This window comes from Malaclemys terrapin, chromosome 10 (assembly GCF_027887155.1).
Source record: "Malaclemys terrapin pileata isolate rMalTer1 chromosome 10, rMalTer1.hap1, whole genome shotgun sequence".
Classification (NCBI taxonomy): Eukaryota; Metazoa; Chordata; order Testudines; family Emydidae; genus Malaclemys; species Malaclemys terrapin.
Genome location: NC_071514.1, coordinates 57,190,128 through 57,208,353, shown reverse-complemented (window position 1 = coordinate 57,208,353; position 18,226 = coordinate 57,190,128). Strand labels below are relative to the sequence as shown.

General features: G+C 52.3%; 1 protein-coding gene across 2 annotated transcripts; it reads right to left on the bottom strand.

Moving 5' to 3' along the window:
* Nucleotides 1-562: 562 nt before the first annotated feature.
* MSS51 (MSS51 mitochondrial translational activator) lies at nucleotides 563-17,408 on the bottom strand. 2 transcript variants are annotated; one of them, XM_054043132.1, is made up of 8 exons: nucleotides 17,202-17,408; nucleotides 15,748-15,991; nucleotides 13,208-13,419; nucleotides 12,368-12,523; nucleotides 11,430-11,554; nucleotides 10,047-10,610; nucleotides 1,592-1,685; nucleotides 563-1,105 (listed from the first exon to the last, which is right to left on the bottom strand). In XM_054043132.1, the coding sequence occupies exons 3-8, from the start codon at nucleotides 13,390-13,392 to the stop codon at nucleotides 877-879; spliced, it is 1,353 nt and encodes a 450-aa protein (XP_053899107.1). In that variant the 5' UTR covers nucleotides 13,393-13,419; nucleotides 15,748-15,991; nucleotides 17,202-17,408; the 3' UTR covers nucleotides 563-876. The 2 variants fall into 2 exon arrangements, with proteins under 2 accessions (XP_053899107.1, XP_053899106.1); XM_054043131.1 differs by lacking the exon at nucleotides 15,748-15,991.
* Nucleotides 17,409-18,226: the final 818 nt, after the last annotated feature.

The window sequence follows — 18,226 nt, the reverse complement described above, 5'->3', positions numbered from 1 at the left end:
AAGCCAGGGTCACAAATATCACTCCAGGGTTTCCCTCCTCCCCAGCCCCAAACTCCCAAGCCAGATATGTTCACTACATGGCAATACTACCTCCAGTCTCATTCCAGAGCCCCAGGGAGCTAACTGCCTGCCCCTTCCACGATCCAGATGTTCCTCTGGCCTAAGGGGACAACACCTTCCCCATGCGCCAAGTGGAGCTGCTGTAGCTCCTGGAAATGAACGGGTAGAATAAACAGGGTGGGGTTGTAACTTGGGCCCAGGCCCCAGAGACGGTGGCTCTTGGCTGGGTGCCCCGCCCTTGGTTGAGTGGAAGTGTCTGTTTGCACGCTGGGTGCCAGGGCAGGTTGGAAGCCTTTCCCCAGAGCCCCCCGTTGAGCTGAGACGGGCATTCTCACCTGTGCGCTAAGGTAGTAGCTGGGGAGCTGACACCAGGCACATGGACCCCCAAAAGCTGGCACCAGCAGTCAGGAGCAGCCACGCTGGATGCTGCCCTAGTAACTACATGCTTTATGATCCCGGCCTCCTTTGAGATCTGCTACTAGCTAGCACTATAGGCGAGCAAGACCCTGGTGATATTTATTATTACCTGGAAGGATCCTCTTCCATGTCGCTGATGTATCACTGTAACACACAGCCCTGTCCAGCAGAGGGCACTATCTGAAATGCTTTACAGCCCCCTGGAACAGGCCCACCCACCTCCCAGGTCCCCTGCACTGCACAGGCCAAGCACGCAGCTCTCCTGCCTGGGCTCGAGCATGGAGATTCCCTGTCCAATGCCGGCTGGGAGCCCGGGGAAGAGGGACTCAGGAGGAGCCCTGCACTCTGGCTGGGGAGGTGTCAGTAGCTGACAGCACATATAGCAAAGGTGTCTCCTCTCTACTCCCCTCTGTCCTCAGCCCCGTCTAACCCCCCCATGTCTGGCTCATCCGGGGTGCCAGCCAGCCCGTGGCACATGATGTAGTAGGTGCTGCAGTAGACGGGTGACTTGTTGGGGTTGGAATAGACCTGCTCCGGCTTGAGAGAGGCGAAGGGATTGGCTCCGTAGCCTGTGATCTGGGTCTCCAGCTCTGCCAGGATTTTCAGGGAGTACTTCAGCTCCTGCTCGCTGTCGGGAGGGGATGGGGCACAGTTAGCACACTGCCAACCTCACCCCAGCCCTGACCCCCAGACACCTCCTGGGATTTGAACCCTGCTGGAGTAAAACACCAGGGCCCTGACACTGCACCGGGAGACTTGCAGTGTGAGCTTCCCCACAGCAATGTCCCATCGGTGCCAGCTGGGACTCCAGCATCGTGAGCGTCCCCCACAACAGTGCCCTGTCACTGCTCGCCAGGGCTCCAGCAGGAGCACCGTCACTGCAGTGCTCTGACAGTGGCAGCTGCCAAAATGCTCCCTTAGCAGTTTAAAACAGAGTCAGGTGCTAATAGCCAAATACAGCCTGTTGTTATAAAGTGACTTGCAACAAGCTGACTGGTCCAAAAAGCAGATATCTCATGCAAATGACTGTCTGGAGGACTCTGGGGCACAGGACAGCAGAGCCCCACATGTACTCAGCCCCCCAAGGGAAAGCAGGGGGAAGGGCCTTTCTTACTTGTAGAGGGTGAAGAGGGTGGGGATCTTGTAGTCCCGCAGCAGCAGCAGTGTGGGGAGCCAGCCTTCCATCACATCCAGGCAGGCATGTAATCCTGCAGACACCAGAAGGACACCAGAAAGCTTTGGAGCCTGATCCCCTGCCCAGTGAGGCCAATAGCAGTCGTGCCTCTGGTGTCACTGGAAGCAGGTTGAGGCCCTTGCTGTGGTAGGTGCTGAAGCTGCGTGTGTCTCCCACGAGGAGGGGCAGGCGCAACAAGCCCCGGGAGTTTTCTCAGCAGGGAGCGGTGACAAGGAATGCTGTTTATGCAGCTGTCTCGCCTGCCCCCAGCTAGGACACCCTGGATGGAATGAGCTGACTGGAGCATGCAGTGTTTTGGGAGTGGGGGCTTGAGAAGCATTCCCAGCTTGTGAGCCATTGGGGATTTCACAGGCTCTTTCTGGCTCTACCAGGCCAGCCCCCTGCTTGCAGTGTTATTGTTCTGGTGCTAGCGTACGGCCAGCAAAATGCCATCATGGCACACCGGCATGCTGACTGTCTTCCTCCTATGGGAACATTGGATCCCAACATGATGCCAACAAGTTGGTCCTGGAGGACACGGTGGGTCAGTCAATCCACAGTACCTTCAAACTGCTGGCTAAGGGATAATAAGCCTTTGCACTGCTATACCTTTCCTTCCAGGGCCCCAAAGCACGGTACAACACCTGTGAGATATCCCCATTTTACAGCTGGGGAAGCTGAGGCACAGAGCCGTAGACCTTGCCCAGAGCCAAGACTAAAAGCCTGGGATCTTGACTCCCAGTCCTCTGTTCCAGCCAATAGTCTGTGCCTCTTATGCAATGCTCTACATGGCTGCAAACAAAGGAAACCACAGATATTTTTCATTGCTTGCAACTGATGCTTTTGAGTTGTGGTATTATTGAGTCTGTTTATTAACAACGCTAGATGCCTGCTTGATGCTTTGCAGACAGGTAGAATATGGCAGCTCGTTGCTCCATGGCTTTTACAGTCTAGCTCAGGCATGAGGCTTGGTCCATACTGAAACATTAGATTGGCATAACTCCATCGGTCATGGGTGTGAAAACCACACCACTGACCGACATAGCTATACTGACAAAACCCCTAGTGGAGATGCAGCTTTGTCAACCATAGAGGGCTTCTGTCAATAGAGCTGACTTCGTTTGGGGAGGTGGTATTCCTAGACTGACAGACTCTCCTTCTGTCAGTGGAGGCTGCGTCTACACTATGAGGCTAGGCCAACATAGCTATCATCTCCGTAGTGTAGACATACCAGCAAGGGATGACCATGAACAGAGGGCCGTAGGCCCAGATCCTCAAAGGTACGTAGGTGCCTTTGATTTCAGTCAGGTGCTTAAATACCTTTGAGGATCTGGGCCTTAATACTGAGAAACCAAGGGCTACAACAGAATAACATGTGCCTGTGTGTGCGCACATGCACATGCCACCAAACCAGAATCTTTGGTAAAAGCCACCAGAGGGTGCCTAAATCCACAGCCTAGAAACACAACCCCCAAACCCAGAAGCACACCAGTTACATTCTCACCCAACCTTTGTAACCTACAACTAGGATTTTCCCCTTCCTCCACCTTACAACATGCACACCCACCTCCCATAACGCATGTCTCTGCTCTCCACAAAGCACACCCCAGTCAGAAATGGCTGATTTGGATTGTTCTGAGTGTTGACCCAGTGCCATGTTGAAGAAGAGCATGCTTGTGCAGCGCAGGTTCTTTAGTGGATGGTTTGAGAGGGTAACATTGGACACTGTTTACTTAGCAATCTATAGCAGTATTGATCAATCTGGACAGTTATCGATCACGGTCTTGTTATTTAGGTGCGGTAATAGGGGAGCTCCAAGATTGTGTTTTGTTCTTCCAGCAGTTGATGTTTGAGTTAAGGATGGTTCAGTGGTAAGGGCGCTAGTCTGGGACTTGGAAGATCTGAATTCAGTTCCCTGCTCTTCCACATACTCCCTGTGTGACCATTGCTTAGTCTATACTAGAAAGGCTTTGTTAATACAGCTATGCCAGTCAATCCTTCTAGTGAAAGACACAGCTTCTATTGACAAAAGAGTGCTATTGCCAGTATAGCTAATCCTAGTTCCCCAAATGAAATAAGCTACAACTGTGTTTGCACTAGGGCTTTTGCCACCCTAGGAAGATCATAAATAAAACCGCATTCCTAACCAACATTACCATACCAGCTAAATTTCTAGTCTAGACCTGGCCTCATTCTCTCTGTGCCTCAGTTCCCCTCTATAAAATGGGGATAAGAGTACTTCCCTACTTCACAGTGTGTGGGGCGGATAAAGCCATCCATATACCATGGCAATAGGGGCTGCATAACTAGATGGTTACGGTTGCATGTTTTGGGCTGAAGTACAGAGAAGAGGTTTCTGGCTGGCGGACATGGTTGTAGATGGCAAAAGCAGAGAGAGGACTTCACTAAAGGTTCCCTGGCTTGTTTTGGTTGGGTTGGTGATCGATTCAACTGAGCAACACAGTTCTTTGGTGGAACATGTAAGAGAGTCATTTAAGTCTGGTGTGATGAGTCATCTACCCCACACTCACCCTGCAGGGTTTAATGCAGGCCAGATGGGCCAATTAACCAATTAGGCAGTTAATTAAGGCGGTTCAACTGGGCAGGAATAGGCAGGACCTATAAAGCCCAGGAGCTGGAAGGGGAAGAGGCTGCTGGGAAAAAGCAGACACTGCCAGAAGACATGGAGGAGCGAGTCGGGCGGGCAGGCTGCAGCCCCTCCCTGGGAAAAGGGGAGGGGGCTTTGGGAACTGGTAGGCTCAGGAATAAAAGGGGAACCAGTCGTTGGAAGCAGCCCAGGGACAGAGCAGTTAGGTCTGGAAGAGATGGCCCAGGCTGCTGAGCTGAGGGTCCCTGGGCTGGAACTCACAGTAGATGGTGGGCCTGGGTTCCCCTTCCAGCCACTGGGTGTGTGGCACTGAGGCAGTGACTATTGAGGAGCTAATTTCCCCCCCCCCCCCCCCCCAAAAAAAAAAAATACAGACATGGCTGGAGAGCCAAGCCACAAAGAGGAAACTGTGGTTCCTGAGGCTGTGAGAGGGGCTGCAGGCTGACAGCAGAGATGGAGTGATGGTGCACAAACTGTGGACAGGGGGTCATAGGCCTTGAGTTAATCCCCAGAGTGACCAGGAGGTGGCATCAGCCCAGTGGTGAGTGGTGCACCCTGTGACACCAGCTGAACTTTAAAACTCTAGGGCCACCTCTCTGCCTGGATAGCCCTCACACCCAACTCCAAACACCTTGCTGGCTTCTTGACCCCACTTACTGTGAACCGACTGTCAGGGCTTCTGTAGTTACCTCGCTCTTTGCCATCTGCCTCTGATTAGATCATTTCACAGCTCCCCATGTCACTGCCCCAGTCTTTTAGAAAAAGACTCCTAGCCCGCTGCACCCCTGCAATGAGTTAAAACCATTTGCCTGGATCTGACCCTTGCGTCCTCTCTCCTAAAGACTAAGCTCTGGATTACTCTATGTAGCACCTACTGGGGACAGATATATTTTCCCCAGATGCATTCCACTTCCAGTAGCTCACGGACTTATTTAGTGACTATCTTAAAAGCACTTTTCCATAAACAGACTTTCTGAAGCTTTCTCTTCACCCCACCCCCCCACATCTCCAGATTCAGAACTCGTTGCCTGAGCTAAACTCAGGGCTGATTTACTACAGCCCCAAACTGCCTTGCCATGTCTTCACTGAGCAGGAAAGCCACAGATCAGAGGGGTTCTAAAGGGCCAGATCCTCAGCTGACTCCAGTGGAATCAATGGAGTGGTGCTGATTTACACCTGATTTAGCTCCAGATCCCTCTGCAGAGGCTGCCTTTGCTCTTTGGGCTTAGCCTAGCACCATTTACTTCTGCAATAGGTTGTGCCATGTCGGTGCTTTCATATCCTAGGCCTTTCTCTTTCTTTTAGATAAAAGTGCTGATATGTTACAAACCCTTGTAATTCTCTGGCCATTTCTACATGCTTGCGAGTATTTCTAGGGTTACCATATCTCATAAATAAAAAAAGAGGACCCTCCACAAGCCCTGGCCCCGCCCATTTTCCCACCCCTAGCCCCGCCCCAACTCCGCCCCTTCCCCACCCTAACTCCGCCCCCTCCTCCCTTCCACTCCCAGCCAGGGGGAAAGGGCTGCCCCAGTGCTACCGGCTTCAGGGTTTGCCGGGCAGCCCCCAGACCCTGCGCCCCCAGCCGGCGCTTCCCCAGCGCAGCTGGAGCCCGGGAGGGGAAGCGCCCAGCTGGGGGCGCAGGGTCTGGAGGCTGCCCAGCAAACCGTGAAGCCGGTAGCGCTCGGGCTTTGGGCAGCCCCTATGCCTCCGGACCCTGCGCCCCCAGCCGGGCACTTCCCCTCCCGGGCTCCAGCGGCGCAGGGTCCGGAGGCACGGGGGCTGCCCGAAGCCGGTAGCGCTCGGGCAGCTCGGCTCTTAAACAGAGCCGAAGAGGAGCAGAGCCTCCAGCCGCGGCGGCTCTGCGTAACTTACACTGTGTCAGTTACACAGAGCCGAAGAGGAGCAGAGCCGCCGCGGCTGGAGGCTCTGCTCCTCTTCGGCTCTGTTTAAGAGCCGGGCTGCCCGAGCGCTACCGGCTTCGGGCAGCCCCCGTGCCTCCGGACCCTGCGCCCCCAGCCAGGCACTTCCCCTCCCGGGCTCTGGCGGCGCAGGGTCCGGAGGCATGGGGGCTGCCCGAGGCCGGTAACGCTCGGGCAGCCCGGCTCTTAAACAGAGCCGAAGAGGAGCAGAGCCTCCAGCCGCGGCAGCTCTGCTCCTCCCCGACTCTTCGGCTCTGTTTAAGAGCCGGGCTGCCCGAGCGCTATGGGCTTCAGGCAGCCCCCGTGCCTCCGGACCCTGCGCCCCCAGCCAGGCACTTCCCCTCCCGGGCTCCGGCGGCGCAGGGTCTGGAGGCACGGGGCTGCCCGAAGCCGGTAGCGCTCGGGCAGCCCGGCTCTTAAACAGAGCCGAAGAGTCGGGGAGGAGCAGAGCCGCCATTTTCCCGGACATGTTCGGCTTTTTGGCAATTCCCCCCGGACGGGGGTTTGACTGCCGAAAAGCCGGACATGTCCGGGAAAAAGAGGACGTATGGCAACCCTAGTATTTCCTGCCCTTTCCAGCCTCGATTGGCCAGTGCAGTGATGCAGGCCTCAGGCAGGCTATGCCGACTGTGAGGAGAGGCCGAGGCAAACCCATGCAATGGAGATAACCTGAAACTTTGTAAAGGAAACCCCCCAAATTAAGTAAGAACATAAATATTATGAAGTAACATCAAATACTTGTTTAGAAAAATAATAAACTGTAAATAACCATCGCAAGAAACTTTGCCAACATGCTGCGTCACCCTCAGGGAGGACTCAACTCTTCCTCCCTCTGGCTACAAAGTCTAGTTTCACCCCGGCTGTCCTGACTTCTTTGGCTTGTGATGCTCCTTTGAGCTGATGCTGCTACGACCGTACCTCTTTCCAGCAGGTTCACCCACAAGTGACAGTGTCTCCCCGGACAGCCATGCCTGTTCCTCCGGTGCCTAAACTTTATTCCCTCTGTCAGTGTCCCAGTGATCAACCTCACCAGTCACACGCTCTGTGCCCCGCACGGCTGGGCTCCTTGCACACGGCCCTTCATATCCAGCTTCCTCAGCCACATCTCCTTTTTACCCCAGTGCCGCTGCCTTCTTTAACTGCCTTCCAATGGCCTCCTCTCCAGCAGAATCTGAGCCCCCTCCGCAGCTCGAGCTGCCCTCTCTCTGGGGGGGTCTATCTCCCCACCAGGGCAGCATTCTGTGCTGCTGCATCACAGCTGCAGGCTCTAACGCTAAGCCCAACTGCAGCAGGGACTAGTGCTAGGGCCAGGGTAACTACGCCTTCAAACTTCCTAACCACTTGCAAACGTCCCTTCGGGCTGGATTCTCAGTTCAGAGACTGGGATGATCCACAGGGTTCAGAGCGGGATGCGCAAGGCAGGAGAGGAGTCCCAATCTGATGATCTGATTCAGGCCTGTCTCCGCTTTCCAATAGACTGGGCTCTTGGTGACGTCCCAGGGTATCTAGAAAGCACACAGTGGGTCTGGCATACGCAGAGGGGGAAAGCGCACACCATTCTTGGCTGTGCTTGCTAGGGGGCAGCAGACATCTGGACTGAAATCTTGATAGCCTGGCTGAGCTGTGATATTAGGCCTACGAGATCCTGGCTATGTGGCACTTCCTGTGGCAGCTAGTCCCTAATGGCATATGGCAACAAAGTTAAAAAAGCAATCTGACTAGGAGCTAACAAAGTACCTGGGTTTACCTCCTCCTTTCCCGGGATATAAGCTACCACAGCCAATGTCTGCAGTGTTGCTGAGCTCTTGGTTCATGTTATTGTCCCAGCAGAAGGCAAATGCAAGTCACAAGGAACTTGGTTGATGATAAGAGAGCACGGGCTCTCAAAAATCATATACTGTGGCATATATGAGGCAGCAATATCTAATGGCTAGGGCAGGGCAATGGGAGTCAGGACTCCAGGGTTCCAATCCCAATTCTGCCACTGACTTGCTGTGTGCCCTTGGGAAAGTCAGTTAAAAAAAAAAAATCACTTTGTGCCTCAGTTTCCCCATCTATACAATCCCTGCATTTTTAAAGTGTTTTGAGATCATCAGCTCCAAGGCTCTCTATGTGTAAGCCATTATAAAGATGTTATGAGGAAATCTTCTGATCCTGGTTAAACACATGAAGGATCCAGCGTGTATGGTGCATTAAATACTAAAGCCTGTGGCACAATGCTTAGGAGCAGAGACATTTAAAAAAAAGGCAAGCCAAGCTCTAGGAGGAATATACACTAAGCAAGGCCGCCCTTTCCTGACACTGTCCTTTGGTACAAAAATGCTCCCAGCACATTCTAACACCTAGATGCTGAGTCACCATGTTGCCACATGAACCTCAGTATGTCATTGACAATGGGTCAGTGCAATGACATCACGTTGTGTAAACCGAGGAGTCTCTAACTGTCCTGCTAAGCTGGGGTTGCAGGATGCAAGCTGACCCATGCAAAGTTGGACTATGTCATCAATTCCCAGCCCACAAAGCCCGGTGGGAATTCTTCTTGCATGGCAGAAAGGAACAGTTGAAATCTTTTCAGTCGTTCTGGCCTTTAACCCCCAGAGCCTCCTTGGTATCCAGGGCCGGCTCCAGCATTTCTGCCGCCCCAAGCAAAAAAAAAAAAAAAAAAACGCGATCGGCGGCGGCAATTGGGGAAAAAAAAAAAAAAGCTGCAATCGGCGGCGGCAGTTCAGAGGCAGATCCTTCGCTCCTAGAGGGAGTGAGGGACCTGCTGCCCCTGAATTGCCTCAGGTGCCGCCCCTCTCCCTTGGCCGCCCCAAGCACCCGCTTGTTAAGCAGGTGCCTGGAGCCGGCCCTGTTGGTATCACCATTGAGAAGATGTTGTCTTGGTGTCTCTTCCGTCTTTTTGCTTTATGTTGCCTGTAGTGGAGTGGCTGCCCCACTCCTGTATAACAGGGGTTAGAAGCAGCCAAGCTAGGCTGATTGGGGAAGCAGCCAAGCTGTAGCCAGCCCAATCAGGGCCCAGCTGGCCCTGATAAGAGGGCTGGGGGCCAGGAACTGGGAGGAGTCTCACTCTAGTCCTGGAGTGGGAAGGGCTAGCTGCGTGGGAGCAAGGCCTCTGAAGCAGAGCAGAGCAGAGCAGTGTTGGGGAAAAGGGTAAGAGGAGCTGGGGGGAGCTCCAGCCTGGTAAACCCCCAGGCTGCAGGCCTTGGCGAAGGCCTACAGAGGTACTGGGGCTGCAGAGGTGTAGCCCGGGGATAGGAAGAGGCGGCTGGTCCTACCCCATTGCCAATGGTGAGTGGCCATTACAGACTGCAGTCGCCCCAGTGAGCGGGGGCTAGATGATGATGGGCAGTAGCCAATGAGGCAAGGTGGGTATAGAGGGTTGGGGGTTCCCCTGGGAGGGGAGACCCAGAGCGTGGGGGTACTGCTGAGGCAGAACCCTGAGGTAAAGGGCACCGGGGTCCAGGAGACACTGACCTGCAGAGGGTGCTCCATATGCTGGAAAAGAGCTAATTCCCAGATGACCAGCAGGAGGTGCCGTGCCAGTGGGTCTTCACTTTGCTACACTGCCCCAAGTCCTTGTCAATCTGAGCGTCCTCTACCTTCTGGAAGTGGAGAAGGTCAGCAGGAGGAAACCCAGCCGCGGGGTGTGGTGATAACAGAGGGTGCAGAAACAAGCTGCAGGAGAGGAGATTTCGGGGGAGGGGGAGCTGTCAGGGAGAAGCAGGAAATCTGAAGGGCAGCATGGATTGGGCCTAGAAGGAGGGACCCGAGGAGCGCTGCCCCAGATGGGGCCAGATGGGCAGTATCAGTGGGGAGGGCAGCACCATTTGAGACAGTAGTTAGCCTCTGTCTGTGCACTCACCTGGATGAAAGCCTACCACAAGGTCTGGGCGGGCAGCCTGATGAGTCTCCACCTGGGATTCCCAGAAGTCAGGATAAAGCGACTTGTAGCTGCTAAGATAGACTCTTCCCCTGGGTCCGAACGCTGTCAGCGGAGGCCTCATGATGGGTCCATCTACCACATTGACTCCCACCATTACTACCTCGATGCCCTGGTGCCCAGGAAACACCCGTGTCAGCTCATCGTAATCCGTCACCCGGGTGTTGAGGGTCTCGATATGGGAAGCCCCTATGACATGTACTGTGACAGGCTTGGTATAGAGATTAATGCCGAAAGCATGCAGCGCCAAGCCAATGGTGATCGGCCTGGACTGGAAGTCTGTGGTCAGCCGTTTGACAGACTCCAGCAGCTCTCCCTCCTCTGGCTTTGGCTTCCCCACGTTGGCCCAGAGGATATTCATATAACGCCCGGTCAGTATAGCGCTCAGCTTTTCTTCCAGGTGCTCCTGCATGGAGAACCAGTCTTCCCAGCTTTTCACCTCCTGTATGCGCTTTGTCCAGGTCGCCGTGGGGAATGGGATGTCACCTAGAAGGAGAACCCCAGAAATTCTCAGCTCAGTGCTCCAGACTTCCCCAGGGTGTACTGATCTTTTTTCCTGGATAAGGGTATCATCCCTTTAAAAAGACAGTGCTTGAAGCTCTGCCATTCAGCTTAACAGGAGGTGCTGAGCTCAGAGCAGCCCTGCCAGTGAACAAGGATACGTTGTGCGGTAACGAAGGGGAAACAATAGGGAGATGAAGGAGCTGACTGTATAACGGACGTCTGAGCCATCAACTCTGTGAAAGATGTTGGAACCCCAGAGAACCCAGGAGTCTTCAAGCCAAACTAGGAGAGCAGCTACAGGTATGCAGGACTCCACAAATCCCCTGAACAGTTGAGTGTATGAGGCCTAATGAGGAGACTGGAAGCCCCTGCAGCTATGAGTCTCTGTGTGTGTGTGTGTGTGTGCAATTCCTGGATTCCCCCTAGCTAACACTCAGTGGTATCCAGACACCACCTTGCTTGGCTTCACAGCATGACAGGGCTCTGTCAGGCTTCAAAGACAGCCCTCAGTGCTTGTCACTGATATCATGGAAACCCAGGCAAGCCACAAAGGTCTGGGAGCTGGGGAGGGAACGTGAGCAGGTCTGGATAGAATCCACCATGAGACCCCAGGCCCAATTCCCTTCTTGGTGCAATCTTCTTACTATCTACTTGGAGGCTTGCTTCCTGCATGAGGCAGCAGACAGATGAATCTGCACTAAGACAGTCAAATGGCCTCTGGCTGCAGATGGCCCAGCCAGCTTTGACCCAGTCAAAGAGGACCCCTTGTCCCCTTCTGTTGAATGTAGGCAGCAAACCTACCTGTGAAGACGAGCCATTCTACCAGCCGGTCAAGAGCTACCAACCTCAGCTTCTTACACAACTTCTTGTGCACAGGCCAGTTGGCCCGTTGGCACTCTGAGTTGCAGTAATACACGTTCTGGCACCTAGAGGGAGCAAGAGAGAGGAGAAAGAATATGGTGCTCCACCAGGCAGCAAATTCAAGATACATCCTAGCACCTGATAGGAGAGGACCATCAGGAGTGAGCCTGAGAGAGCTGCCCCAAGGAGACCAATACTCAAAGTGTGAGTTGATGGGCTCTCTCTGGACTGCACAGCATTCTTGCCCTCCCCTATCCCTGCATGTGAACATGAGACATAAATACAAGAATTTGTTCCTGGGGTAACTTCATTGATCCACTGGGGTTACACCAGGGATTAGTTTGGCCTTGGTGCTGTTGCAATGTCTTTCAAAGGGGCTGGTAAGAACAGAGAGCTCCTCACTTAGCAGGTGTCGCCCACTGAGTTGGTACTGCCGCCTTCATGCAGAAGGCAGCCAGGCAGCATCATTGGAATCACGTACAAGCTACCCACCAAGGGACAGCTACACCCCCTGTCCTCAGTTATACCCCCTGCAACATCTCATCCTCCACCCATGATAGCCAGAGAGTGCAGAGGTTTAGACACTGAGGGCCTGTGCTCACTGAAGTTAATGGAATGACTCCCATTGACTTTGGATCCGGTCCTGAGGAATTAAAAAACAAAAACAGATGCACCCAGCCGCTACTCAGAGGACTAACCTCTATTATGGGGCCCCATTCAGAAGCCTAGCTAAGCCTCTATGTTAGAAGGAATTGTCCTCCTGTTCCCATAGATATTCTGGGAATATTTCCACTGGGGACAAGGGAAGGATCTTGCCTTATGCTATGGCTCAGTCCTTTATAGCCGCCCTCAGCCACACACTGGGTGCTGTTGAGTACCTTTTGCATCGTCGGAGGCTTCTGGGGTTAGGGAGGGCATCGGGGAGTTTCTTGCACTCAGCACAGAATTTGAAGGTGTCCTCCATTTTTTGAAACATGTCGAAATAAGTCCGGATCCCGAAATCCATCCCCAGCTTCTTCCCATCCATGACAGACCTGCAGGAAAACACGCAAAGTAGCAAAGTCGATGAAAGGCGAGCAGGGCACAACCCAACCTTGTCCTAGCGTGGTCCTTTCATAGCGACAAGACTGGCCCAAAGATGCCGTGTAATGGAAGATGTTAGCATCAGCTCAACTTGCAGGGGGTTACTGTATGCTGCTTCATCACTGCTGCAGTATGAATTCATTACCACAGCTTTGATGAGGGCTTCTGTTGTAGGGGCCAGCCCGAATGTTATCAATGCCCTGATGGCAGCTAGCAGAGACTGTCCTGATCGGATGCCTTTATCAATGCTTGTGACTGTTCTGAACTGAAGGGAAGTTATAGCCACATGTTGATATGAACTGGCAGGGCCAGGCCTCATCTGAGGACCCCTTAGGAGAGAGAACTTTATCCCTACTAGGGTATGAACCAACAGGGCATGATGTTCTGATCCTTTGAGAACAAGGGAGTTTAACTTTCTTTTCACTGGAAGTGGCCCTATCAGTCCACCAAGGTCCCCTCTAGCCAGGGTCACATAGTGTTTGCTTTGTTCTTTCCCTCAGGCCATCCAGCAGTCTAATGCTCCCAGTGGCTAGTGCAGACAGTCCTAGAGGTGTCTGAGGTAGTGTGCCATGCGGGTGTTCAGATGGCAGCACACACCTTGTGCAGAAGCCACCAGGCATCCCGGCATTACTCACTTGTATTCGTCATAGCTCTTCATGTTGAGCTTCTTCAGGATGACCTGCGACAGACCAGGGACGTTGCTATCCATAGCTTGGAAGCCCAGGGAGTCCATGTTGTGGCTTGTAATTACTGGTTCTTCCGCAGGCTTCTTCTTGGAGTGGCTGGACTTGGAAGTCACGCCCTTGTTTCTGTGGGCCATTTCTGTCAGTGCTGGAAATCAGGCAGGCTGGAAATAGGGAGAATGAATAAAGGAGAATAACTGCAGAGGTCTTGAACAGCCCCCGCCCCCATCTATCCCAGACTATGGTGCCTGAGCTCTGGACGCCTCTTCTTGGTATGCTGGAGATGTCCTCCCCACTTAACGACCTGCAGGGAAAGCAGCAGGGTCTAGCATGCAAACAGCTGTGAGCCTGGTAATCTGGGATCCAGTGTCTGGTCTGCTCTGTGTGAACTGGGGCAAGACACTTCACATCTCTGCTTCTCCGTTTCCCTGACTTTAAAATGGAGAAGTACTGATATCACCCCACTTCCCCGGTGAGTTGCGGCTGAATTAATTCACGTACATAAAGCCGTTTTAAATCCCCCCTGGTATGGAAGTTTGGAGAAACCTGAGATGCAAAATATAGATCTGGATGCTGAATTTGGGGAGGATCTGACTCAGACCCATGTCTAAATGGAATGGCCATAATAGTAGCCACTTCTACTGGGTGGCTTTCAACTCTCCTCTCTACAATAGCTGTCTACATCCCCTCTCTCTTCCTCCACCCACCTCTGACTTCGGTCAGCTCCCCTTCCCACTAGTGATTGGGATCCAGTTTGTTTCTGTTATCCTGGCTGGGTCTGGAACGTTCCCACGGCACAGCAGGAATGTCCAAGACTGGCCAGGATCCCATTGTTCTGCCCCTGCAAATGGATGTTCTCTGCCCTCTTGGCTCCCGTACCTGGTCGGAGGAATCACTGACTATATAGCACATTGCGGGGGTCTCTCTGGGAGGCACCCAGCTGACAGCCAGAAAACATGGCTTTGCTTGGTGGCGCATCTGTCATTGCTTAGCACAAGCTGCCAGCATTGCATGACTCAGCCTCTCAGATAGCTCTTGCTCTGCTCCCCCCACAGCGGCCGTGACCTCTCTTCTGAAGAGGATGCCAGCAGCAGCAGGAGGAGAGAAGGAAGCCCTTTCATCCTCTGGTTTTGCCTAGTCCTTTAACAGCAGACCCCCCAGATCTGCTCTGGGCTGTGCGCAGGAGGCTCCCATGGCAATCCATGAGATCCATGTGCATCTCTGACCAGCACGAAGGGTAGCTCAGCAGGTGTCATGACTAGCCAGTGGCACAAGACCATGTCAAATGTTCTCCAAGCTGGCACCCTGGTGAATGCAGTAGTGTTATTACCATAGCTGCATGCTGTGTGGGCAGACAGAGCCAGGGTGGGGTGACCCACGGTGTAAAGAACTGGTCCCACAAGAGGAGACACAGAAGATGAAGGAGGACATAGGGTAGGAGGTCCTCAGGCTGGTTCTAGTTGGCACTGTTGGAAGGAAGTCTGCACTAACGGTCTAGTGATCTGACAGGTTCAGGGAAGGATAAGCTTGTGGCCAAAACATGGGGGTTGGGAGTCAGGAGACCTGGGTTCTCTTCACATCTCTACCATGGACTCACTGAGCACAGGACGGCCCCTCTCTGTGCTTCTCTTTCCCCATTTATACAACAGGAGCATGGTAATGATCTATCTCTCAAGAGTGGTTTTTAAAATTAATTTGCTAACATTTCTTGTAAGGTGCTTTGAGATCCTCAGGTCAGAAAAGGGCGGTGTGTTTTTACTTCTAGATCAAAGGTTCAAACTTGGCCCAGCTCAGTAGTACAAAAGTTACCACCAGTTTCATACAGACCACACATCAGATGGTAGTGTCCATGGAAAGGTGCTCCTAACATCCAAGACACCACCATAATTGGCACTTACAGCATTTGCCCCCTTTTGTGCAGTCCCAGCAGAGAAGACAAGAACTGAGTGAATAGAGTGAGCTCTCCTTATTGGAACAGGTCCCTGCAGAGCAAGACTGGGGCACACTGGGGAGAGAGCTTACACTTTCCCTGCCTGTGTTGTACCTGCTCTGTTAGTAGAGAGAGGACTCCGGCTCCAGGGCTGGCAATCAGGCACGTTTTCCCAGCACTGAACTTGCATAGACTAAGAAAAGGTGATCTGTACAGCGGGCTGGTTTCTCTTTATGATAAGCAAGTTCATTGCTGTTTCTCAGCAGGGCCTGGAGATGCACGCAGAGGTCTGGCCTAGGGGAATAACTGCTGACAGGTGGACGGTGCCTGCCTTGCTTGCAAAGCTGGTTGAAAGCCAGGAAAACGCTTTCAGCCCAGCTAGCTAACTTGGTTGGCAAAGAACTGAGCCCTGCTGTCAGCCTTACAAGGGCCTGATCATGGTCCAGAGCCAGAGAAGGAACAAGTCTGGTACCCCCGATCTCCATTTGATGAGTATTAAATTCTAGGCTGTTGTTATTCCGGCTTTATGCTCTACCCATAACCATAGCATCTGAGCACCTACCACGTTGCTCTTACAAAGTCAATCAGCCTAATTAGGAAATGCAAAGGGAAAACATTGATGCCACCATCAGCCAGTCCATGTTGTTTGGTTTGTCTCCGGATGGGACAGATCATGCTTGAACTTCATGGGCACATAGGAGTTGGTGATGCTATACACCGCGAAGGGAAGGGTGTTGGTGATGGCCATGGTCTCACCCCTTTTCCATACTAGCGGCAGCTAGCCCACGAGGGAGCATATGTTGAACCTGTAAAAAGGAGGTCTAGCTGCTGCCTCTGAGCATACTCTTCCCCCTCTCCCCCTCCACATACATACAGCAGTGACATTCTGTCTACATGTGTGCTCCACAGACAGAATTCTTCCTTCATGTGTGTGTGTATCAATGCACATGCTGCTAGTGTTTATAAGATACTTTTCTGCGCCAGCTCCAGGGACCTGAATCTTGTGGCATATAATAACCCAAGCTCAACAGAAGCCAGTGGTGGTGGAATGGTACAAATCACTCACCCAAGGGAGCAGGGCATGGATTCAATGTGTGAGCTGGGGCGGGGCGGGGGAGGCAGTTTGCCAGTTGGATCACTCAGACTGCCTCCCACACCACTTGACAGATGCTTGATCTATTCCTGTACCAGACTGATTGCCTTTCCAACCCAGAGTAAAAAAAAAAAAGCACTTATGGAGATAGGGTGATGAGGAATAAAGGAGGAAAGCCAAGGGCAGCCATGCTCAAATGTCATGGGGCAAGAAGATAGACCCAGGAAAAAACACAACCACTACCAACACAAATCTGATAGCAGTGCTATTCTGGTCCTGGGTCACCATGGGGAGCCAGCCAATCAGCTATAGGACTGGCCAGAGACCTCCTAGGAATCAAGCCAAAAGCAATTTTAATGGCAGGAGTGATTTCCATTAACTGTTTGCCCTGGAACTTTTCAGATCTTTTCAGTCCGTATTTTGCTTCCCAAGCATCCAAACATAGCTCCTCAAGCTAGCCACAGCTAGTCCCAAGACCCTACTCCCCTCAGGAAATCGGTGGGTATATTAATACTCAAAGCACTCTTCCAACCCAGATCAACAAAATGGTTAAAAATGCTTATCTCACTGAAACCCTCCTCACCTGGTCCTCAGCCCCATGCCGGCCAGGAGCTTGAGGTGTCCAAGCAGAGAGAAAATTGTGCTCAGCCCCTGAATATAGAGACCGGAGAAGGTTATTTCCCCTCCCCTTTGAATCCTCTTAGCTTGTTCCTTCATTCATCTGTAGCTCCATTTGTCAGAAGGGAGAAATGTAATGGGTCTAAAAACTGCTTCAGCAGGAGGAACGTAAGAGAATGCTAAATGGAGGTGACGAGAGGGGAGGAAGAAAGCAGTGCAGGAAGGGAATCTAAGGACCAGAGTAAACTTTGAGAAGTTAAACCATCCATTCCTTGAAATGACAACAGCTTACAAGGCAGACTAACCTTCTAGGTGCTTTTTCTTTGCTTCTTTCTTTCTTTCCCACTCCGTTGCTCTCTCCTTCGCTGTGAATTTGTCTTAGAGCTGCAGCTGCCTGCCTTCTCCTGGATTGTTTTCTGCTTCTAACTGCAGAAATGCTAGACAGAACCTTGTGGTCTAAGAATATACTGCCTACTCAGACCCTGTCAAGAATTACTTCTCACTGGGTAGAGTGACTGAGACACTGGGGCTTGGCTCTTAGGAGACGCACGTGCAAAACTCTTATCAGGTCCTGACAACAGGAGCTCCAGGATCCTATGTCTCACCTGCCCCCTGCTGGAAAATATGGTATTATTCACTAACCCCGTGCCAGGGAATACTGTGAATCACCCAATTCACCCCTATGCTGGACGATAGTATCACCTACCTGATCCCATCACTTCCACGTGGCTGGAATGTGTGTATCCCACCTCACCTCTCTGGAAGAGGACAGTGCATATCATCTACCCTATGCCACCCTTTCTCCATGGCCAATGATACAGTGCATCACCTGTTTTGCCCCCACATCCCTCCATGCCTGAGGATGAGACTTGTAGGGCACCTGTGGCTCAGGAGTTGTGTATGCCTGTTAATTTGTTACTGTGTTTCCAGTGCAATATGGACACTAAAAAAATTATAGATGAGGAGGACATTCAGAGCCATGGATTTCCTTCTTCCCTGCTTTAGTATACTGCCCCTACAAGATGCTATCCACTCTGCTCTTGAGGATTCTAGTTTCTCACAGCTGTGTCACATATCCTGTAAATCAGGTAGGGTGGTCACCTATGTGTCATGGAAATAAAAGATTATCTATCTATCTACCTAGCTATCTAAATGCCAATAGTTCCATTCCTGGACCAAAGCCCTACATTTGTATTGCACTGTGTGATACTTCATGTAATTGTTGCTGAAATGGGGAACAAAATGCATTCTACTGTGTTACAAACTCTCACGAGTCTTGCAAGATTTGATATTTTTCTTAAGCTGCAGCTCATGGCATCATTTCATTATG

Excerpts from the sequence above, each read along its gene's own strand:
- MSS51 (XM_054043132.1), bottom strand. The coding sequence starts at position 13,392 with ATGGCCCACAGAAACAAGGGCGTGACTTCCAAGTCCAGCCACTCCAAG. Across the intron at positions 1,686-10,046 it reads TGTGGTAGGCTTTCATCCAG|GATTACATGCCTGCCTGGAT; the intron begins GTGAGTGCACAG and ends TGGTGTCTGCAG. Across the intron at positions 1,106-1,591 it reads ACCCTCTTCACCCTCTACAA|CGAGCAGGAGCTGAAGTACT; the intron begins GTAAGAAAGGCC and ends CCCTCCCGACAG.